This window comes from Ylistrum balloti, unplaced genomic scaffold, assembly GCF_031769215.1.
Source record: "Ylistrum balloti isolate Yb309-2 unplaced genomic scaffold, AGI_CSIRO_Ybal_v1 Utg370198, whole genome shotgun sequence".
Classification (NCBI taxonomy): Eukaryota; Metazoa; Mollusca; class Bivalvia; order Pectinida; family Pectinidae; genus Ylistrum; species Ylistrum balloti.
Genome location: NW_026782174.1, coordinates 701,230 through 725,140, shown reverse-complemented (window position 1 = coordinate 725,140; position 23,911 = coordinate 701,230). Strand labels below are relative to the sequence as shown.

At 34.1% G+C, this 23,911-nt stretch overlaps 3 protein-coding genes across 3 annotated transcripts; 1 reads left to right on the top strand and 2 right to left on the bottom strand.

The window, feature by feature from the left end:
- Nucleotides 1–3,504: 3,504 nt before the first annotated feature.
- Nucleotides 3,505–8,413, bottom strand: LOC132551452 (uncharacterized). Its single transcript, XM_060215591.1, has 3 exons — nucleotides 8,340–8,413; nucleotides 4,055–4,245; nucleotides 3,505–3,563 (listed from the first exon to the last, which is right to left on the bottom strand). The coding sequence occupies exons 1-3, from the start codon at nucleotides 8,411–8,413 to the stop codon at nucleotides 3,505–3,507; spliced, it is 324 nt and encodes a 107-aa protein (XP_060071574.1).
- A 1,668-nt stretch (nucleotides 8,414–10,081) lies between these two features.
- LOC132551451 (uncharacterized) lies at nucleotides 10,082–12,296 on the bottom strand. Its single transcript, XM_060215590.1, has 3 exons — nucleotides 12,289–12,296; nucleotides 10,681–10,871; nucleotides 10,082–10,140 (listed from the first exon to the last, which is right to left on the bottom strand). Exons 1-3 carry the CDS (start codon nucleotides 12,294–12,296, stop codon nucleotides 10,082–10,084), a joined length of 258 nt encoding a protein of 85 aa, XP_060071573.1.
- A 1,220-nt stretch (nucleotides 12,297–13,516) lies between these two features.
- Nucleotides 13,517–23,668, top strand: LOC132551461 (tetraspanin-33-like). Its single transcript, XM_060215601.1, has 7 exons — nucleotides 13,517–13,597; nucleotides 17,585–17,785; nucleotides 18,306–18,479; nucleotides 19,322–19,453; nucleotides 20,205–20,249; nucleotides 23,127–23,240; nucleotides 23,576–23,668. Exons 1-7 carry the CDS (start codon nucleotides 13,517–13,519, stop codon nucleotides 23,666–23,668), a joined length of 840 nt encoding a protein of 279 aa, XP_060071584.1.
- Nucleotides 23,669–23,911: the final 243 nt, after the last annotated feature.

Sequence of the window (23,911 nt, the reverse complement as noted above, 5' to 3'; positions counted from 1 at the left end):
GGAAAAGATGATAATTTGCAGCTATTTATACGGGATACCATGGGTTACATCACTTAGCGCTTAATGTGTAGTAGGCACGACAGCCCACAGGTAGAAAAGGGCGAGTCATGGATGAGTGATTTTACCATGATAAAGACTCTCCCTACTGGTGTCTTCTCACTTAGCCAACATTTTGATTTTTGGGGTATATCGGTAAGGTATTTTGTTGGCCAGGTGAGACTAGGTGTGATAATTACAGGTAAGGCTATAGACTGCTTCATAAAGCTTCCTACTTTCAAGAGAAAAATGACTCTGGATATTTAAGAATTTCATGTATTTTTATTTCACATTGAATGCATTTACATTATTCACTTACTTATTTACCCTATATATAAGAAACATAGCTACTATTTTTAATTATAGAAAAACATAGGAATATCAGAAAGTACACATATAGCTAGTATTTTTCAGTTATAGAATCATAGAAAAACATAGGAATATCAGAAAGTACACATATAGCTACTATTTTTCAGCTATTTCAATTATTTATGTATATACACATATAAAGAAGACACATAAAGTAGCCAGATTTCAAACGTCCTTTTGAATAGGAGTATCATAATGTTCTGTGCATCCTCTATATCATGAAGTAAAATCACCTATTAGTAATTCAATGGTAAAAGCTTATAAAAGGTGTTCCCATACAAAAGGAAAGGAATTAATTCAATTCGGTACTAGAATGGGTTTTTTTTCACAGCAGAATTTTTCATCACTGATATTTCTTTTTTGATGCAACACATGCAGTATATTTCACTATTTTACTGTAAATGCAGTAGATGGGAAGCAGCATCAGCATAACCGAGCACATCAATTTGTCCATTTCTGTATTGGTCCTTTAGTTGACTAAGGCGAGAGTCTATGTGGCGGTATTTCCTCTTCTTTGGTCTTGGTTTACCTCCGGTCAAAAGTTGGATCATCTTTGCTTTATCGGTAGCCTTAATTTTCTTCAGAATCTGAACAACCGCAAGGATGTTCGGGTGCGCATACTGACAGAGCTTGTTGACCTTGCTGTGCCATCCCTCAACATGATTTGTTGTCCGTGGGCCATCGTTGTCATAGTGGTTCCACAAAGCTAGAGGCCGGCATGGTCTCTGTTCACATCTCCAATAAACTCTATCATTACGTCTGGTCCTGACGGAAAACTTGTAGCCTGCATGAAGAAGATAATATCCACCCTCCATTTTCTATGAAGTTGATGTTAACCTGTGCATTAGCCATCATTGAATATGAGTGATTTGAAAATATGAAAATTAACGCGAGACCTTTGATATGTTTTATTTTAATCCCAACCCACCCAAGCCAAGAAAAAAGGGTAACACCCATCCAAGATTTGATGTCTTCTGTCATCTCATCCATGTTTTAATTAATATGAGTTACAACAACACTGGTATATTAGGTAAACATTTAGGTACAGAATAATTATTATTTCACTAACCGGAATTATCAAATGATGAAACAACATTTAAGCAATTAATGTTAACAATATCTAATCATATTTAACTATTCTATCAATTATGTAAGTGATTAACAGAAGACACAACAACATCTAATAGGATATTATATATTTTAGAATTACTGGTAGCACGGAATAGACTTTTTGCGTTTTCAGTTCTAAATCTGTCATTTTGAAAAAAAAATATTGATTAAAACACTTGTAAATACATTTCACAATTTAAACTCTTGAGATTAAGATTTTAGAATATATGACATAATGCATGTAGATTTTAGTACATATATATTAAATAATTGCAGCAAACATATAAGACTGAAATATGATTTCCTACATGAATTGATTTAAATCTTTATTTTATAAATCATATTCAACTTGTCATTTTTATATATTCTGTCAAGGAAAATAGGAACAGACTATAGCTGAAAATCTCTCAGGTGTAAAATTTGACATGTTGGCCATGTAGTACAGGTAAATTTCTGAATGTTGGCGAAGTGAGAATGAACCTCCCTACTCCCTGGATTTGGTTTCAAACGTGCCCTGGTTGTTGTTTCAGATGCTAGAAAATGCATGTTTGTATTTATTTTGATATCTGATTATTATGGTTGTCTCGAGACGTGCTAATTATAACGTATCCATTGATTTGTTTCGGTGATGTTATTATGGAATATATGGAATTGAAATACTGTGTCAAATAGAGTTTATTAGCATTGTTGTGTTTAAATAATATTTTCCTACAAAAGTTCATCACTAATCTTTTCAAAACAAACAGTATAGTACAAATCTCAATTATTACATTGATCGCGCTTTCTAGATTTTTTCGAAGCAAAACGCGTGTTTGAGCTTTTCACAACAGAAATATCACCCTTAAATGAAGAAAGTAATTTGTAAATCCTTGGCACTAAAAAATACTCCGTTTGACTCATGGAATTTTTTATGTTTCATTATTTTGATTTAGTAGCAGTATTTTTGTTACGAAAATAAAATTCCCTTTTCAGTGACCGACAAATTGGCTCTAGTCAGGCTGTTCAGTGCAAAGACAGCATATATTTTGTAGTGAATGGTTGCACAGGTGAAAGTCAATTGCCCTAGGCGTATAACATTTATTACCCATGTCCAGAACAAAGGTAAACTTTATGATGATCAGCCAAGTGGTACATATGACATTTTGGGTGTCGAAGACATAAACACAATATTGCTTTAATTTCACACTGGTGATGGTTTTTGACAATATTCTGGGCACATGCGTATGAACGTATGTTTACATGTGATTTCTGAGGTGAGGCAAACGACGGCCAATTTTAAAATATGATGCTATCAGTTTGATTCACTGACTATAAACACAGATTAATAAACCATTAAACTTAAACAGTATTTATGTTAAATAATTGAGTTAAAAGGTTTAGGCCTAAATGTTGTATACTTTTAGTCTATGAAAATGCAACGATGTATGTAATTTCCCTGAAAACCGGCCGCAGTAGCTTCCGTCCCTCTTTACAATAATCTTAATCTGGTGAATATGTATATTTAGAGGACGAAAGGAGGCCATGTACAAATGAGAAATATGAATAGTTTGATAAACAGTTTAGGAAATCTACTTTCGTCGTTTTATACAATGAGAAAGCTGAGAACTTCAAAACACAAAGAAAAAACATTGATGACAACAATCAAATATTTTAATAAATATCAACATTACAAAAACAACTATATAATACATCGCGCAATATATCACAGTTAACTTTGGTCGTCGTGTGGAATCTGAAAGTAAACAAAACACAGAATAAATAGACAAGGATATATGTTGAAATAAATTAAGTCGGAGAGATTTTTTAAAGATCAGTATCAGAGGTCAATTAAGCCGTTTTAGCGCACGTGTAACATTCCTGCGTGCTAAATGCATTCTTAAACTTGTTGAAGGATTAACCATATACTACAATCTTAAAAAGAAGAAAACAAACCATGCTTACCATGATTTGTGTGAGTGTCTTGCCGATCTCCTTCTCTCTTGTTTACATCTAACCAGTCAAGGTTCCGGTAATGTTGAAGGCGAACAACAACAGAAGACCAGAGATCACTGCAAAAAACAAGTTTCGGACGTTACCTTAATGACCATGTACCAATATTGTTTTTATTGCGGATAATCGACGAGAAAAAAAAATGTAGCTTTGAATTTATCGCTACTAGACAACAAAATAGGAAACCTTCATTAAAACATCAAATACGTGAAATTTGATATTAAAGTTCTGACGACAAAATAGGGTACAGATCCATTTTGATCTACCAGAGTTACTTCCCTTCATTACCGTTAGTTGGTACAGCTTTACATCCGAATGGAAGGGGAAGAGGACGGGAAGCGAAAATGATGCTTATCAAGTTATTTTCAAAATCGATTACTCGATGTTCATTCCGTTTCAGTTAAGTCGTACTTGAAGTGATATAGCTGAATAAAATAAGTTCATTTCATAATATCAGCTTAATTGTTAACAAGATCGGAATTATGTTGTCTTTTCACGATAAAATAAAGATAAAAGATCGATGGACAGAGGCAAAATGATGTAAACTTACAGAGAGCAAAGTTAGAGCTCTTCTCTTGCTGCTGGTTACCGTAGTTGTAGTAGAAGTTACTCAGACCATATCCGCTTCCGTAGCCTCCTACTCCGTATCCGGCGCCATGACCATATCCGGGATACTGGGCCACAACAAAGGCCACCAAGCATGGGATAAGGATGAGGGCGATACACTTGTTCATTTTGAAACTGCAAACAAAATATTAACAAACTGTAATGTAAGTAATTGCTGTTTAGAAATATCGGTCGTCATGAAAATAGTTTTATCTTTTTTTTGTCATTATCACTTTGGTATACAAAACTTTGATCCTTAATAACGTACACAATTAATACAGTTTCTTGTTTAAAAGATATAAATATTAGAAATCGTTTCGCTAATAATTTGTTTTGAATATATCTTATATTATATTTAAGTTGAAGATATCAGTTAATTTTCAGTTTCATTGTTTCATCAGTACCTAAAACTTAATTAATTAAATCGGTAAACAAGATATAACACATTTAGAAAAAAAAACCTTATATGGAAAAAAAACTACATGTATGTTAAGTATCATAATTACGAAACAAACTGTGGAAATATAACTGTAGTACTTACGTTGAGTTGTGAAGATCAGAACTGCTTGTCCTGGACAGCTGACTGGATTTATACTGTGGTAACGGAAGTACATTGGGTCATACTACGTAACAGCTGATGGTCAACACTTCCTGGGCAGTTTTTTTCCATCCGATTACATCATCAAATATTTGAGATAGATCTACGTTCTTACGCTAACTAATTTCAAATTATTTCTGAATTAACTAATAGAAAACAAGAAAATGGAGATGAAGTTCATGACGAGAAGTACGAAGCCGGATGATGTTGGATTCCATTGCATTAAATCTTATCTTCCTTATAGAGAAATACAAGACATTTTAAGTATTAGGAATCTATCATCACATGTTAAATATAATATCAACATCACATGCATGGGATATTATTGAAAATATCCTTAATATCCCAAAATATAAACGACAAGGGTCTTATAACACTTACTTTTGTTTATCACCTTTTGTAGTTCGGTATAATATCACACTGGGTTTATACAAGGTCGGTTTATCAATTCAACTTATTACAATGTACCGTATCAACAGTTTTGCTTCAAGCGAATGTAATATATATATAATATATAATGTTGAAAATCTCCCACTTCAAATCTAAATGATTATTTATGTACTGTTGAATTGTTGTTGCCCTTTACAAACAACATATATTTCCATTAATTTGATTTTTCAACTAGGACATGTTCTAGTCGGAAACAAAAATTCCAAGATTGTGAGACACGTCTTTTTGTGGTATATTGTACTCAGTGGTAGACAGGTCGGAAGAAGTTTGATTTATATGATACATAGTACTGGATATGGGTGAGAAATTTTGGCTTTTAAATATTGGGTTTATGTGTACGTAGTTGTCTGAAAAAAGGTCTCTTCACATATGAATTCTTGCTAATTTGTAATTGTTTATATATTTTAGCATAAAATGGGGAAATCATTACAAAACCAAAACGTAAGTATCTTCATAGGCGTATGAACTAACACAAGCGATGTGCAGGACAAAATCAAAGGGAGTCAATCATTTCACTGCGCCTTTTTCAATTCCAAAGTTAACGTCATTGTCAATATTATGACATCACAATCGATTTCTGACAAAAATCGCCCGAGGTACAATACTGGTGACATTTTCGAAAATATATATATATATATGAAAATTTACTGGATAACAGGCGGATCATGATTCAAATCATGTGGTTTTCAATTCGAGACAATATGACGGTAATTGTATCAGCTGCAAGAAAGACGTTGTATTGATTTCAGTATATCACTGTTAGAACACTTTGTATCAACAGTTGAGGAACACATGTAGTTATCTACCCCATTTAACAATCCCGCTCAGAAACAAAAATTTGATACTTCATTCTCTAAACCAGGCTCTGTGGAAAATTACTTGTTAATCAAAGTTTAATCAAAGTAACCTATTTCGACAGATTTGTTGACAACACATTTTGAAATATTAGAATTCATATCTTGAAACATGTCATATAAATGATTTTGTTAAAAATGTAATATAACTTTTACTATATTGTACACGTAATGCAAATGTAACTTATGTACACATTAACTGCTGTCCCATACTAAGGCTTCTAACCAAGTTTAGATTAAAAGAAATTACACTCAAGATTTGAATTTCCCTATATAAAATCTTCCATCAAGACACAAGTAGAACACCTTTGAAATTTCAGTCAATTTTAACTATTTTTGGCCCTTCCCATCAGTCCCTGGAGGTCAGCCGAGGTCAATATGTGCATCTCATTATACTGTTACCTTAAACTAATAATTCTAAGCAGGTTTGAACTATATCCAATTACAAATTAACAAATCATGTTCAAAATTAAAATTTCCTCATATAAACTATATTAAACTTTATCCCCTCCTTAGGGGGAAATGTGAGACCCTGGGGTCATGAAATTCATAATTCTGGTAAAGCATCTGAAGACTTTCCTTCTATGAAGAGTACTCGATTCTACCATACCTGAGATTTGAGAAGATTGTTGAAGCTCTCCAATCAATTTAACCTCTTTTGGCCCCGCCTCTCAGGTCCCTGGGGATTGGGAATTATATAATTTACAATAGTGGTGCGTCTTCAGCCATGGAAGGTTATTGTAAAAGTTTATTGAAATCAGTTGAGGGGTTTTCCAGAAGGAGTCGAAAATATTAAAAAGCTTAGGACGCACGATGGCGGACAAAACAGGATCGCAATAGGTCACCCTGAGACTTTCTCTCAGGTGACCTAAAATCTAATAGCTACAATCGTTCATTGATGCTGATATATTCTCCAATATCGATAACAATCGCAGGATTAGATCATACTTGGACATTTTCACATCTGTTAGTTGTTCACTAATATAAAATATTTCCTTTGTGACAACTGATGAAGTATTTGGCGGTAAAATTACTCAAATACAGAGGAAACCCCTTGTATACTCCGACCGCTTCATATGGACAGAAAATTATGTCTCATACGCGTTCTCGTCAGCAATTTTTACTTCCAGGTGTGTCCGTGTTGGAAAACACATTAGATATGTAAGGCGTGCGTCTTATTACTTACAATATATAAAAGGGAAGATCATCATGTCCAGGTTATTAGCGACGTCACAGTGTCACTTGACCTCGCAGCTCACTAAAATTTGAACCGAGCGGCATCAGCTACTTTTAAGCCCTGGTAAATAGGTGATGTGAACGCGTATAAGACATATTAAATCATCCATCCAGGAACAGTAGAACATCTTAGAAGTTTCAGTCAATTTTACCCATTTTTGACCCTGTTCAAGAGCTCCTGGAGGTCAGCCGAGGTCAATATGTGCATCTAATTATGCTGTCATCTTAAACTATTAATTGTAACCAGGTTTGAACAAAATCCAAATGAAAATTAACAAATATTGTTCGAAAATTTAATTTTCCTATATAAACTATAGTTAACTTTACCCCTTCCCCCGGGGGAAATGTGAGACCCTCGGGTATCAAAATTTACTATTCTGGTAAAGTATCTGAAGGCCTTCCATTCATGAAGAACTCTTGATTCTAGCATGCCAGGGATTTGAGAAGATTTTTCAAGTTCAAATCAATTTCGCCAGGTCCCTTGGCGTTGGGACCATATAATTTACATTTTTTGATGCGCCTTTTGCCGTGGGAAGTTTTTTGTAAAATTTCATTGAAATCTTTTCAGGAGTTTTCCAGAAGAAGTCGAAAATATTAAAAGTTAACGACGCACGAAGTCGGACAAACAAGGATCGCAATAGGTCACCATGAGGCTTTCTCTCGGGTGACCTCAAATCTCTTTCGACCGTCAATCTAATAGCTACAATCGTTCATTGATGCTGATATATTCTCTAATATCGATAACAGTCGCAGGATTAGATAATACACAGACATTTTCACATCTGTTAGTTGTTCACTAATATAAAATATTTCCTTTATGACAACTGGTGAAGTATTAGGTGGTAAAACTACTCAGATACAGAGGAAAACCCTTGTATACTCCGACCGCTTCATATGGAAAGAGAATTATGTATCATACGCGTTCCCGTCAACAAAGTGTACCTCCAGGTGTGTCCGTAGTGGAAAACACATTAAAGATGTGAGACGTACATCTCATCACTTATCATATAGGGAAGACCCCCCACCCCCCTGCCTAGGTTATCAGCGATGCCATAGTGTCACGTAACATCGCAGCTCGCTAAAATTTGTACCGAGCGGCATCAGCTTCTTTTAAGGCCTGAAAATATTTGACGGGATATACCGGAAGGTCCGCGAGTAACCACATTACGTTTATTTAAGTTTTAGAAAAAGTTCAAAACCATGTCCTTTTATCGACACTCTTTATCCCTTAAGAAATTCCAATTGCTGCAGGAATACTCGGTTGTTAGCATTGTACGTATCTTCATGATAAAGTAAACCTTTACTACCCTTAATATTTTTATTAATATCCCATTTAACTCTCTTGATGCTGTCGATTTCATGCCAAATCCTTCCACACCGAATTCCCTACTTTCCTTTTATCTACGTTGTTGGAATCTGTTACCTGCCATTAACGTTTGTCTCTAAGTTATCATAATACAATTCCCGGTGGCTTTACTGTAAATAGTTCTGCACCCTCTTTGTTACGTACATGTAAACATGGGGTAGATATAATTCACCCAAGGGTAACAAAAAAAATGGTAAAACTTGTGTCTCTGCCGAAGGTTTTGCAGCACTGGTGAGACCCCGTATGTGGAATTTTCCTATCCTCCTTATCCACAAACTCTGGTATCTACAGAGTTTTTCTCTCATTTTCCAAAATTCATTCCTAATTATACAATGGTATATAAGCTGATATAAATGTCCCAGACTTGAATTACACGTCGTAATTATATCCGAGTTTGATGTTTGTTCTTGGTATCATTTGTGTCCATGTCCGTAAAATTCTATTCTTATTGCTTAGCATACGCTGTTTGTGTCGAAAAAGCAGTGTCAGGAACTAACATCAACATTAAAAGACAAACAGTATTCAAAATGAACTCTTCCGAATGTACACGTGTTTAAAAATATGACATGAATGATCTTTACCTTTAAATTGCAATATACTTTTTCATGTACTATGTTTTCTTTAAAATGTTATAAAGATGGTGATGATGTTTTTTACAGTTTTGTAAAACACATACGCTTGTACTATAAATAACAGATTTTGTCGCAGTAAAATCCAGTCACGATCAGTGTTTCATTAAACATTCATACGTTCAAACGAAAGAAAGCCAATTTTTTAAATATGATGTTATCAGTTTGATTTTGATATAAACAAAGATTAATAAATCATCAAAAGTAAGCACTATTTATGTTAAATAATTAAGTTAAAAGGTTTAGGTCTTGATATTCCATACGTTTAGTCTAAAATGATTCAACGATGTATGTAATTTCCCGTAAACCCGGCCGCAGTAGCTTCCGTCCCTCTTCATAATAAACTTAATCTGGCGAATATGTATATATAGAGGAGGAAATGAGGCCGTGTGCAAATGAAAATATGAATAGTTTGATAAACTGTTAAGGAAATCTACTTCAAAACACAAAGAAAACACATTGATGACAACAATAAGATGTTTTAATAAATATCAACATTACAAAAACAACTATATAATACATCGCGCAATATATCACAGTTAACTTTGGTCGTCGTGTGGAATCTGAAAGTAAAAATACAAAAAAAGAATAAATAGACATGGATATAGATCGAAATAGATTAAGTCAGGGTTTTTTTTTATTAAATTGATCTGTTTCAAAATTAATCATTCGAGGTCAATCTAGTCGTTACTTACATTCTTACTCGAAAAAAAAATGCATCTTAACTTATTACTAAGGGTCATGAAAATAAAACAGCCGTGAAAAGAAGAAAGTAAACCATGCCTACCATGATTTGTGTGAGTGTCCTGCCGATCTCCATCTCCCTTGTTTACACCATCTAACCAGTCAAGGTTCCGGTAATGTTGAAGGCGAACAACAACAGAAGACCAGAGATCACTGCAAAAATAAGATTCGGACATTACTTAGATGACCAGCCATTGATAAAAGAAAAATATGATAATATTTAAAAAGTACCAATCATTTCAACAGCAGATAATCCCCAAGAAAAGAAAATACAGCCGTGACCTGTGAATTATCACTTCTATACAACAATAGTTCATATGACTAACCACGGTATAGATCCATTCTTATCTTCCAGAGTTACTTCCCTTGATTACATTAAGAGGAGACGGGGAGCGAGAATGTATCTAGATGTTTTAGAAATCATCTCTCGTTCTGTTTCAGTTCAGTCATGTTTGATGTGCTATAGATTAATCAAATAAATTAATTTCATAATACAAGCTTACTTATCAGGATTACATTTTGTACATCAGAAAGAATTTATATTTTCAAGTGCTTTGTATTTCACAAACCTTGGTTAATTTTAGTGGTTATGTCCCGTAATAGCACAAATTTATTATATTTTCCTAGAGTTTGAAAATACTATCTAGAAAGAAATGTTTTTCGAGTCAGAGAGGCAAAATAATGTAAACTTACATAGAGCAAAGTTAGAGCTCTTCTCTTGCTGCTGGTTACCGTAGTTGTAGTAGAAGTTACTCAGACCATATCCGCTTCCGTAGCCTCCTACTCCGTATCCGGCGCCATGACCATATCCGGGATACTGGGCCACAACAAAGGCCACCAAGCATGGGATAAGGATGAGGGCGATACACTTGTTCATTTTGAAACTGCAAACAAAATATCAACAAGCTGTAACTTAACCAATTGGTGTTTAGAAATATCGATTTTCATGAAAATATTTTCATATTTTTTCTGTCATCACCACTTTGATAAACAATATTTTGAGTCTTAATAACTTACACAATTAATACAGTTCCTTATGAAAATATGCATTCTAGAAATCGTTTCGGAAATAATTTGTTTTAGATATGTCTATTTATTATCTAAAAATGAAAATTGTACATTGAATATAAGCGGAAGATATCAATTAAATTTTAATTCCACTGTGTAATTAGCACCAAAACTTATTAAATTGATCAACAAGATTTTACACATCCAGAGAAAAAAAAACCTTATACGCAAGAAAAACTGCACGTATGGGTAGCATGGCGATTTCAAAGCAAGCTGTGGAAATGTAGCTATACAGAAGTACTTACTTTGAGTTGTGAAGATCAGAACTGCTTGTCCTAGACAGCTGGCTGGATTTATACTTTGATAACGGAAGTACATGTGGTCATACTACGTAACAGCTGATGGTCAACACTTCCTTGGCATTGGTCAGCGCAACATACGGTAATATGGATGGGACACGCGTTGCTGTAAGGGTCAGATTTCAGCGGTTAGGTCGAATTGACTGTCATCTTTAAAACACCCCGAGGCTCGCCACCCAATCCTGGAATGTTCAATCGCATTCAAATATGAAAATGGAGTTCAACGTTAAAGTTAAAAGACCATCAAAATGTAACGACAGCTCTACACTGCTGTTGGGATGGGTCACGGAATTATCGAAAAGCAAACTATTGTCCTATATTTTAGATGTTTCTAAAAGTTAGGTAGGTATATTGATTCTAACTACCTCTCCGCGACTTTAATAAAAAAAATTGTCTTTATCGCGGTCAACTGAGGGATAAATGAAGTGTTGTTTGGAGGTTTGAAACCCTACTGAAACTACTAAAGGGTATGATCAATATAGCATTTGCTTTTAACCGTGTGCTATAAATTACGAAACAATAATGTTAAATTAATACTTTGTCTCCACTGCTGGACTCTCAACGCTGTGAGATACTCAAAGAAGTCTATTTGACTCCAACATCTGTATATTGGACCCCAGGGATATTTATATCGTACAATATGTCATTGTGTCTGTGAAATATCCCTTAGATTGGCCAAAAAGGTAACTTTTTTAAGCACAAGATAGATAGAGGATCGCACACGGGTTTCTGTTGATATAAGACTGATTAAACAAGTCTTCCCAACAAATTTGGTAAATCTCATGTGAAATAAAAACGATTCACTCACACAACCTGTAACATCATTTACTTAATCATCCAAAGTTTCGAAACCATTCTTCAAAAATCAGCCTGAAGGAGACCTCTACTTTCCCCCTATATATGCATTTCCTAATTGTCTGCTCCCCATCTCTACCTGCCCATTATCCACGAAAACATGTTTATTTAATATATGGATTTGTGTAATCTTGTGTAAATATTTAGATGGAGTATATTGTTTTTGGGAAAGGATTTGATATAAGTCAGAAACCTTGTGCCCGATCCCCATTATAGATATATATTTAATACAGTGAATATAATCTCTAAAATTACCAGATATATGAAAATTGTGATTTTTATTATGAAACTAGATTCTAACATTTCTTTGGATTTTAATCCGTCGTCTCATATATTTTAAAATTAAGATCCTTAGCATACTGACGTATTCTAGAGGGTCGAAACAGCTGTATGATGCAGTATAATTCATTATTTTTCTCAACTTTATCTAACTCAATATTTTTATTAAATGTGCTATTCACGTGTTTGTATTTTGTATGATCTATTCATTAGGCTGACTCGCTTTATATTTGTTTCTCTGTTGACGTAACAATACATGTGGCCACATGGTGTTTTGACATCACGATTCCAACAATGAATGAATAAATAAATGAATAAATAGATAAAGAAAGAAAGAAACGTGTGGTATTACCCTGTCACCAGGATAGTTACAGTGTACAGGTCACCTTATTAACATTTACTGTACAACGTACAACACTGCTTATAAAACTTTATAATAAGACAACGTAGAATCTTAGCTACTAAACCCAACGTAACCACACACAATTTTTTGGTGTTCATGGTCAGAACTTGGCAAGGATAATGATTGATAACAACTACGTATACATGTAATCAGTGAAAGATATTCAGACGTAAGGAATACTATATTTAGAAAAAAATATGGTACAAGCTACCATCTTCATATTTATTCGACTTTTCATTTGATCCACTTGATTTAAAACACTAAAATCGGGACAATCCAATGCACGCTGTAATGTGTCATGCTCATGTAGTAAGAGGACATTGGAATAATGTTACATGCAATTCTTTAATTATTAACACTCGTTTTCATATAATTCACTATTCATCATTCAAATTGAGGATGTCGTATTGCCCCCGCTCCCCCACTCCCACACACACACACACACAGAGAATAGAAAAGGAAACAAAATAATAATGATAAACACGCCTCTTTAAAGATGCTAAAATGTTCCAACTTCCGGTTATGTTAGCATCCACTGAACAAATAGTTCCGGGGGTGAAAAGCGATGTAACACCGTTGATGGCTACTGTCATCTTCTGAAAGCTGACAGAAGCTTATTACTAATATGGCTTGCTGCAGCCAGGAAGACACATTTGTGAGCGCACTTGTGAAATATCTATTGTTCTTTTTCAATTTCGGATGCTGGGTAAGTTTACATCGTGAATATAGTCACGCATCAGGCCACTGAGTTGCGATGTTTTCAATGTGTACAGTAACAGAGTAATGAGTCACAACACAGTGGAACGTTAGCTTTTTAAACGACGGTCATAAATAGTATTGTTATCGAGTAGGGCTGCAACCTTGTCAGCATACAGGATAAACCATGAATTGTAAAAACGACCGTACTGACACGTATAAACTGACCAATATACAGTATATTTTATGATATATAGATAAATAATATATTATCACATTATAAATTATACAATTACTGTATACAGTAGGAAATTTAAATACTAAGCTGCTATTTCTAGAATCAGTTTAAAGATACACATTTACATATTTTTTATTATGTTACACTTGTAACTAGTCTGAAAGATTCTAACTATCTTTCTTTGATTTTATCTTTGTATTGGTCTTGGTTGAACACAACCAAAGTGCAATGCACAAATACACACAGAGAGTATCAGAACACTTTTGAACTAACATCTAATATGACCTAGCAGAGCTTTGATTGGCTGAAGATTTGAAGATTTTTATTATTGTTTATGTTGCTACACCATAGCTTAATGACATCATACAGATGTACATGTATGTATTGTGACGTAACTCTAGACATAGATGTAAGGGAGGAGAGAAGTCACCAGTATTAGATTTTTTATCAATATGATGAAAAAAAAATTCACTTAAGTTTGGAAATTAATTAAAATTTTGTGTTAAACATAACTACAGTTTGTTCTCATACAAAATCCTCTAAGGGCTTGCATTTGACATATTTTCCAGTATGACTTGAAAATAATTGTGATCCTGTTTAACCTGTATGTGCTTTAAAACATTACAGGGGTGATTTCAATGCAAACTGCCTACAAGTTGCACTGCAATATATTTAATGAACATCTTTTATTTGTGAAAGTCTTTCTGTAATATCTTCCTATTTCAGGTTTGTTATGAAATTTAAAACTGTACTTTTGAGGTTTGTTTAAATGTCAAACTGATGGTCTAGTCGCATGTAACCTTATGTTATCTATAGCAGGATATATCAAAATAGCTCTGACATCCTAGTCTAAGCTGTTGGTGTTGTGTGTACACACTGGCACTGTTAGCCCTAGGTAGTTAACTATACATTGCACTGAAGTGGATGTTCAAGGGAAAAGGAAATATGAATATATCACACAAGTAATACAGCTTAATTTAGATTAAAAAAAATAATAATAACAAAATTAAGATAAAAATTGTGTTAATATTTGCTGCTAATGTCCTTAAGGTCCTTATTAAGTTGTCATCCATAGCTCGCAGGGTTTAATATATTGATTATATATATTATATCCTGCAACCAGTCAAGTTATATTATATACTCCAACTCATTAAGTTTTGCGTTTTGTGGGACATTTAAAGACCTTTTTAATTCTGGTTAAACAGGAGTAGAAACTCATTTTTTATATGATTGTATTTAGTTTTGCATTCCACTTTATATTGTACAATATGCAGGGCATTTTTCCACTTCCACTCATTATGGAAAGGGCTGTTTCATTTCATTTTCGAAAAAGTCACATCACCTGTTTGCAATTTTTTGTATATTTATCACTTTCCAATATTTATGTGAGTAATTATTTTGATGATGAAAATCAAAATATTCAAGAATAATTCTTATAATATTTTTTAATGCATTCAAACAGTTATTTGACTTGTTGTGCTTCTCTTTTCCATTTTCTTAGGCAATTCAAGTTTAAAGATGTCATATCAAATCTGTATCCATACATGTATATAAATATGATTGCAAGCACCTGTTCTTTGTAAATGAGTAACCTGAATGACAGATAACAATAAAATCATTAGTTTGAAAGATTTAAACATTTGGATATAACCATCAGCCTAACCTTCTTTCCTTCCCCTTACCCCTGTTAGTTTGAAAGATGTGCAGAATCCTGGATACTGAATACAGTAATCTTTCAAGCATTTGTTTTCAATGTTATGAATATATACATGTTATTGTACCCCAGATCTGTAAATCATTAAGAAGTATGTATATATATGTTAGATCAATCTTTAAAATGTTCTGATTGAGCTGTGAGTATGCAGGTTATTTTTTAGATAGATTTTATAGGTAATGATAGTGTTGGTGACAAGTAAATATGTCAATACCTAACTGTTATGAGGTCTGTAACCAGTGAAGAGCTACATATAGGAAACTAAAAATCAGACTTACAAGTAATCACATATGTAGGTAGCCAGTATGTAGCTATCCTGTTATCATTGATACTGTGATAGAACAGGATCATGCCAACCATATTGTGATTCAACTGAAAATTGATTAAATGAAAGAAAGATTTTCAAGGAAAATGCTGATAGAAAGTTGTGACAGTTACCTCCCTTTATACTAGAAATCAGTCAGACTGCATGTCTCTCAATGCAAAAAATAGCGATAAATATGAAATTGTTAATCATTTGAGTAGTTAATTTTTCTTAATTAAGCCAATCAAATTGCATAGATCAAAGCAAATGTGTTCTGGAACTTGAAAGATAAAATAATACAATTTTAAGGCATTTTTGTGACACTAACATTAATGAATTAGTGACATTATTTGAAAAGGAAGAGATATGAAAGATAGAATGAATTTCATTGAACAAATAACTTGATCCATATACCAGATAATTTTTTTGTTTTGTATATTTGATGATTAAGTGTCATTTAGTCCCCTTACCATAGTGACCAGGTATCACTTTTCAAGCGAATACTATGTGTAGTGTTTCGTGGCTATCAGTACTATAAAATCATATATTTTTGCATTTTTTTTTCACATAAGAAGTTATATTTTTGATTACACTTGATTTTGTGGATGATTAAAGCTTAATAAATCTGCTGAAGTTATTTCAACAATTTGTGGACGTATGAATTTGTGGATTAAGAGGACCCAAATATAAACAAAAAAAAATCTCCCATGAAAATGAAGGATGTTAAAGTACAAATTTTCTTAAATATGATAATAGCTGTTTTACTGAATGTATTAGTTGTGGAAAATGGAATTTTTAGTTCATGGTAATATATTGGAATACAGATATAATCAGGTAACATTGTGTTACTGAAGTTAGGTGTAAGTATAGTGTACAGGTATGTATAAGGATGACTGGCTGTAGACAAGTTGCCTGGAGCTGATTGATGACACCTGTACAATTTAAATTTCTGGTCATTCAAGCAGTATGTTACATGTAGGTTACATGTATATGCAGTTTGACCTGATCATTAGCTAAGGAGGTGTCCTGTCCTCATACATATACAGTGTTGACTGTGTTGGGTTGTCAAACATTTACATAATGTATATTTCTTTTTGATAAAGTTTATAACTTTCAGGGTCAAAAGTTTCTCAGGTGATAGACTTTATGGGACTCCACCCTTTCATGAATTTGCATCAGCATTTTGTATTGAGTTTTCACACAATTGTTAAATAAATGTAATATTGTATGACAATGATTATATGTCATTAGAAACATTTCGATGAATTAGGGATATAAACCCCGTAACAACCCCCCTACTTATCTACCCTGCCAAAAAAAAAAAACAATAATAAAAAAAAAAAATCCCAGAAATTACAAGAAATAAGGAGATGTTTTTCTACTTTCATATTTCACTTTTCCTTTTATGAGGATATCTGTAACAATAGAAAATGAAAGTATATAAACAACTTGCTTATATATTAACTAATATACTATATATAATATATGTTATTTATATACACTTAAGTCATCACCAAATGGGTAGTTGTTTAACATTTTAAACAAAATGCTCACCTGACCTGATGGAATAGAGGACTTCTGAAGTCATAGTGAAAAATTAAGGAAATAATAAAATAAAAAACCATAACCAGATTTGTTTATCATTTTATCTTGACCACACTTCATGTATTGTGTCACTTTCATCTCTTAAAAACATCAAACAATATTTATCAAAGTAATGAGATGTAATGATTATTTTCAGCTGTTTGGTGGTGTGCTGATTGGGATTGGGGTTTGGGCCTTCATCGAGAAAAATCGTTTTTACCATAAAGAGGTTCAGACAGTGTATGACATCATCTTCGATCTTTCTGTCATCTTCTTTATCGTCGGGTTCATCATTTTCATCCTTGGATATGCTGGCTGTATTGGAGCTCTTAGAGAAAATATTTGTCTTCTCAAATTTGTAAGTATTTGACATAAAAATTTATATGCATCTATTTAGTCTATACAAAGTTTTTAAGAAAAATACCTTCAGTCATTATATCTTTAATTTGATTTGTCTATATGCACTACAGATTTTTGTAATACAAGCCTTATCTTATGTCGAATGTAGCTCTAAGTTTCATTTTAAAGAATTGTATAAAATGGAAACATGCTTGTGTTCTAAATTTTGTCTTTTTTTTTGTGAATTATATTAGGACCGACACTAAAGAAAAATGCCATGTATCATATTTCTACCTATAATTGTGACTATTCAACTATCAGAAGTCTATCTTACATAGTTGAAGCATATATATCTATATCTATCTAATATTTCTAATTGATTATTGTTTATTGATTTTATCTATTCTGTTTACCAGTAATACATTTTTTGATTGAGTGTCAAGACTTGAAACAGCTGAATTGTTACTATGATAATATTTTTTTTATTGCCGATTAGGATATGTAAGAATTATTGAACATTTTATCCTCTGCTTTTCCAGTACTACATCACAATGATAATCATTTTCCTGTTGCTGGTTGTTGGAGCTGTTTTAGCATTTGTGTTCAGAGACAAAGTTAAACAAATTTTGGTTGATGTCCTCCAACAAAACCTTATAACACGTTACCAAGATGACCCAGATGGACAGAGTACCATTGATTGGATACAAGAAAAGGTACATTTAAGATAAAACAATATTTAGTTCAAACTTGCAGCCATTTTGGAAATTCTTGTTACACTTGATCTTCGCTGATTGTTTAGAAATTATTTGAAATAATTTCAAAATTTTTTCCTGATGTACAACTACAGTTTCATTCAGTATTTATGTTCATTTCTATCGCGTCAATATACTGTGTCAAAAAAGAACTAATTTTAGACACCTGTTAAAAATTTCGACAGGATGTATATAGTATGGCATTGTTCAGTTGTTTGTCCACAGTTTTCAATTGACTTGGTAGTCTTAACCACCATGATATGAAATTCTGGTTTCCTGAATGGCAGTTTGTTAAAACCTTCAAACAGCTTCTTTTCAATAACCGAAAGTCCTAGAATCATGATATTTGGATGTTAGGTTTTCTGGATAAAGCTCAACAAAGTTTACAAAAAGAAATCAACTTGACTATATTCCAAGTCACAGGAGTCAAATTTGTTGAAACCTTCAAATGACTTCTCCTAGCTCTTTAACCAAGATCAAGAATGTAAGCAATTTAGGCCCATACGGCTTCCTGCTTTTCATAGTACTCTTTGTTTACAACAGCTATATTGTCATATAGGGATTCCAACATTATGTATTTGCAAATGTTAATTCATGTCTATTTTGAGTATGGGTCAGACTACAGTATAACCTACCTACATACAGTAAACCATCTCTATATAACATATTCTTGTCTTGGTTTATAATGTAATACAGTTGATATTGGTGATGAATACCTGCCAATAAAGGCCACATTTTTCAGCTCCCTAGAGTGGTCTGTATTAACAGACTGACTGTACAATAATAATGTGCTCCTCTTGCAGCTGTACTGCTGTGGTGTGAATGGTTACCGGGACTGGAACAGTAATCAGTATTTTAACTGTACTGACGACAACCCCAGCCCTCTACGTTGCAGTGTACCATACTCCTGTTGTAGGGACCCTGATGTCCTCACGGTAGGAATATTCATTAAGTTTTGCCAGGGAAATACAGGAATATTTCTTCAGATCAATATTTCATCACTGCGATGATGATATTTCTGTTTTTCTCAAATTTGTTGTATAAAAACATTTTTAAGCATTTTATACCAGATAATGGCATAAAAACCGTAGAATGCAACTTATAACTGTCTATTCAAAATGGTGTTGTCTTGTTGTCAAGCATATCAGGTTATCTGAGATAAGAGAATGTACTGATATTTCTTTTTGACAATGCTTAATTTTATGTTTTGATCAGGCTTTTTTGTCTTATTTTTTTGTTTAAGAATATATTAAAAAGGAAATTTGACGATTTCTTATTCAGTGTCTTATATATTTCATGAGTATGACAGAATATCTTTATTTTCATGAGTGCAAATTAAATATCTTATAAATGTATTAGATAAAGTGTAAGATATTTTCTATGAATTTTCATGTACCCCCCGGTACTCACTATAATAATAATTCAAAGTTTACAAAGAGCCACTAGATTAATACCTGCTTACTATAGTGCACTCACACCAAAATTAGAGTGTACTCATGGAATTTTGTATTGAAATTGTTGGTCAATGGGGTTAAATCATATGAGTAATTTAAGTGCTACAGTAAATACCATGATGGTATTTGAGTTGAATAAGATATCCTGAAACTGATATTAAAACGATGTTGATTATTGACCGATTCCTATCTCCGAATCTCTGAAATGATCTGTTTTGTTCTCTTGTTATAGCCTGGAGTGCCTAATATTTTGTGTGGAAAGGATGTATTAGAAGAGGTGAGAGGTTTTATCATATCTTAACATTGATATGTGCAGCATAATTTCAGTTCAATATCTGAAATCAAAATGCTTGCCTAATGGAATATTTCATTGAATCATGAACTCTCTTTCATAATACATTTGTAATCTGTTACATGTTCATGCTAAATATACCTGCAATTAGTTTTTTTGTATTTGAAAAGCTACCATATTTTACTTAATTTTGATACATGTATATTGTATACAGATTGAGGTGTTGGTAAACCGCTGTTTAACTTCAGTACTAATATCATGCATGATATTCCTTAATGTTGAAGAATTCTTGTGTTACATAAGATTAAGATTTCATATAGTTGATACAAAGTAAATGACAGGAAGAAGTGGGAGTGTCAGGTAAAAAAGGGGACATAACAAGAGAGTGGGGACCGTCAGGTAAAAAGGGACCTTATAACAAGGGAGGGATGAGTGTCAGGTAAAAAAGGGGACATAACAAGAGAGTGGGGGAGCATCAGGTATAAAGGGACATTATAACAAGGGAGGGATGAGTGTCAGATAAAAATGGGGACATTATAACAAGAGAGGAATGACTGTAAGGTAAAAAAGGGGACATAACAAGAGAGTGGGGAGTGTCAGGTAAAAAGGGACCTTATAACAAGGTAGGGGTGAGTGTCAGGTAAAAAAGGGGACATTATAAGAAGAGAGGGTTGAATGTCGGGTAAAAATGGGGACATCATAACAAGAGAGGGATGAATGTCAGTAAAAAGGGACCTTATAACAAGTGAGAGGTGAGTGTCAGGTAAAAATTGGGACATTGTAACAAGGGAGGGGTGAGTGTCAGGTAAAAATGGGGACATTGTAACAAGGCAGATTAAAATGGGGACATTATAACAAGGGAGGGGTGAGTGTCAGGTAAAAATGGGGACATTATAACAAGGGAGGGGTGAGTGTCAGGTAAAAATGGGGACATTATAACAAGGGAGGGATGAGTGTCAGGTAAAAATGGGGACATCATAACAAGAGAGGGATGAGTGTCAGGTAAAAATGGGGACATTATAACAAGGGAGGGGTGAGTGTCAGGTAAAAATGGGGACATTATAACAAGAGAGGTATGAGTGTCAGGTAAAAATGGGGACATTATAACAAGGGAGGGATGAGTGTCAGGTAAAAATGGGGACATTATAACAAGGGAGGGGCGAGTGTCAGGTAAAAATGGGGACATTATAACAAGAAGGGATGAGTGTCAGGTAAAAATTGGGACCTTATAAAAAGGGAGGGATGAGTGTCGGGTAAAAAAGGGGACATTATAACAAGGGAGGGGTGAGTGTCTGGAAAAAAAGGGATAGGAGAGAGGAAGTGTGAGGTAATAAAGGGACCTTATAACAAGAGAGGAATGAGTGTCAGGTAAAAATGGGGACATTATAACAAGGGAGGGATGAGTGTCAGGTAAAAAAGGGACATAACAAAAGAATGGGGGAGCGTCAGGTAAAAAGGGACATTATAACAAGGGAGGGGTGAGTGTCAGGTAAAAATGGGGACATTATAACAAGGGAGGGATGAGTGTCAGGTAAAAATGGGGACATCATAACAAGAGAGGGATGAGTGTCAGGTAAAAATTGGGACATTATAACAAGGGAGGGGCGAGTGTCTGGTAAAAAAAGAAACCTTATAAAAAGGGAGGGATGAGTGTCGGGTAAAAAAGGGGTCATTATAACAAGGGAGGGGTGAGTGTCAGGAAAAAAAGGGATAGGAGAGAGGAAGTGTGAGGTAATAAAGGGACTTTATAACAAGAGAGGAATGAGTGTCAGGTAAAAATGGGGACATTATAACAAGGGAGGGATGAGTGTCAGGTAAAAAAGGGGACATAACAAAAGAGTGGGGGAGCGTCAGGTAAAAAGGGACATTATAACATGGGAGGGATGAGTGTAAGGTAAAAATGGGGATATTATAACAAGAGAGGGATGAGTGTCAGGTAAAAATGGGGACATTATATCAAGGGGGGAGGGGGGGCGAGTGTCAGGTAAAAATGGGGACATTATAACAAGGGAGGGATGAGTGTCAGGTAAAAATTGGGACATTATAACAAGGAAGGGATGAGTGTCAGGTAAAAATGGGGACATTATATCAAGAGAGGGATGAGTGTCAGGTAAAAATGGGGACATTATAACAAGGGAGGGGCGAGTGTAAGGTAAAAATGGGGACATTATATAAAGGGAGGGGCGAGTGTCAGGTAAAAATGGGGACATTATAACAAGGGAGGGATGAGTGTCAGATAAAAATGGGGACATTATAACAAGGGAGGGATGAGTTTCAGGTCAAAATGGGGACATTATAACAAGGGAGGGATGAGTGTGGGGTAAAAAAGGGGACATTATAACAAGAGAGGGATGAGTGTCAGATAAAAATGGGGACATTATAACAAAGGAGGGATGAGTGTCAGGTAAAAAAGGGGACATAATAACAAGAGAGGGATAAGTGTCAGGTAAAAATGGGGACATTATAACAAAGGAGGGATGAATGTCAGGTAAAAAAGGGGACATTATAACAAGGGAGGGATGAGTGTCAGGTTAAAAAAGGGGATTGGAGAGAGGAAGTGTGAAGTAATAAAGGGACCTTATCTTAACAAGAGAGGGAGGAGTGTCAGGTAAAACAGGGGACATAACAAGATAGGGAAAGGTGTCCGGTAAAATTAGACATTTTAACAAGAGAGGGAGGAGTGTTAGGTCAAAAAAGGAGACATTATTACAAAGGAGAGGGAGTGTAAGGTTAAAAAGGGGTAATTATAACAATGTTCAAACTTGCAAATTATCTTAGAGATGCACAAAAGTATGAATTCACCAACATAAGTAAATTAATCACAGTATTGGAAATAAATGGAATTTTGATGTGATTTTGCAGTCTGGAGATATTTCTATTATCTACACTATTGGGTGTGTGGACGCTGGAATACGTCTGGCAGAGAAGGAACTTCCAGTTATGGGTGGCATAGTCATAGGACTGGCAGTTCCGCAGGTAACCACTTAAATATGGGAAGAGCTATGGCATCCGATATCAGGGTGTTGGACAATATTTCTTGTTTTTCATGTATAGTTCTTGGGTAGAGAATCTGACTGGAGGCACTAGGTCCGATCAATGAATTTTGAATAAGTTAACTGGTTTCCTTCTTGTTGGCAAGCAAATGATTAATGAAGTTTTTATCTGAATTGTCCCCCTTTATTTAAGAGATTCCTTTCCTTCATGAGTCATCAATAGAAGAAATGAATTATGTATTTAAGTTAATTACATGTATGTACGATTAAAATTCAATTCAATATTCAGTAATGATATGATTAATTGTAACATTTCAGCTATTTGGAATTTGCCTTTCACGACTTCTTGAGGGTCAAGTGATGGACCAGAGAGCAAGATGGGCACAAACACACCATGGACATCATCAGTAACTCTAGACAAATACACCATGGACACTCCGAATAATTCAAGACCGATGCACCATAAACATCATCAGTTATTCGGGGCAAATTACATCATGGACACCTTCAATAACTCAAGGCAAATTACAGCATAAATACCATCAGTGTTCCATGGCAAATACACCCTAGATACCATCAGCAACTCATGGCAAATTAGACCATAGATACCATCAGTAATTCATGGCAAATTAGACCATAGACATCATCAGTAAT

Excerpts from the sequence above, each read along its gene's own strand:
- LOC132551452 (XM_060215591.1), bottom strand. The coding sequence starts at position 8,413 with ATGTGGTTACTCGCGGACCTTCCGGTATATCCCGTCAAATATTTTCAG. Across the intron at positions 4,246-8,339 it reads AAAGAAGCTGATGCCGCTCG|TTTCAAAATGAACAAGTGTA; the intron begins GTACAAATTTTA and ends TTTTGTTTGCAG. Across the intron at positions 3,564-4,054 it reads GAGCTCTAACTTTGCTCTCT|TGATCTCTGGTCTTCTGTTG; the intron begins GTAAGTTTACAT and ends TGTTTTTTGCAG.
- LOC132551451 (XM_060215590.1), bottom strand. Across the intron at positions 10,141-10,680 it reads GAGCTCTAACTTTGCTCTAT|TGATCTCTGGTCTTCTGTTG; the intron begins GTAAGTTTACAT and ends TTATTTTTGCAG.
- LOC132551461 (XM_060215601.1), top strand. The coding sequence starts at position 13,517 with ATGGCTTGCTGCAGCCAGGAAGACACATTTGTGAGCGCACTTGTGAAA. Across the intron at positions 19,454-20,204 it reads GGGACCCTGATGTCCTCACG|CCTGGAGTGCCTAATATTTT; the intron begins GTAGGAATATTC and ends CTCTTGTTATAG. Across the intron at positions 20,250-23,126 it reads GAAAGGATGTATTAGAAGAG|TCTGGAGATATTTCTATTAT; the intron begins GTGAGAGGTTTT and ends GTGATTTTGCAG.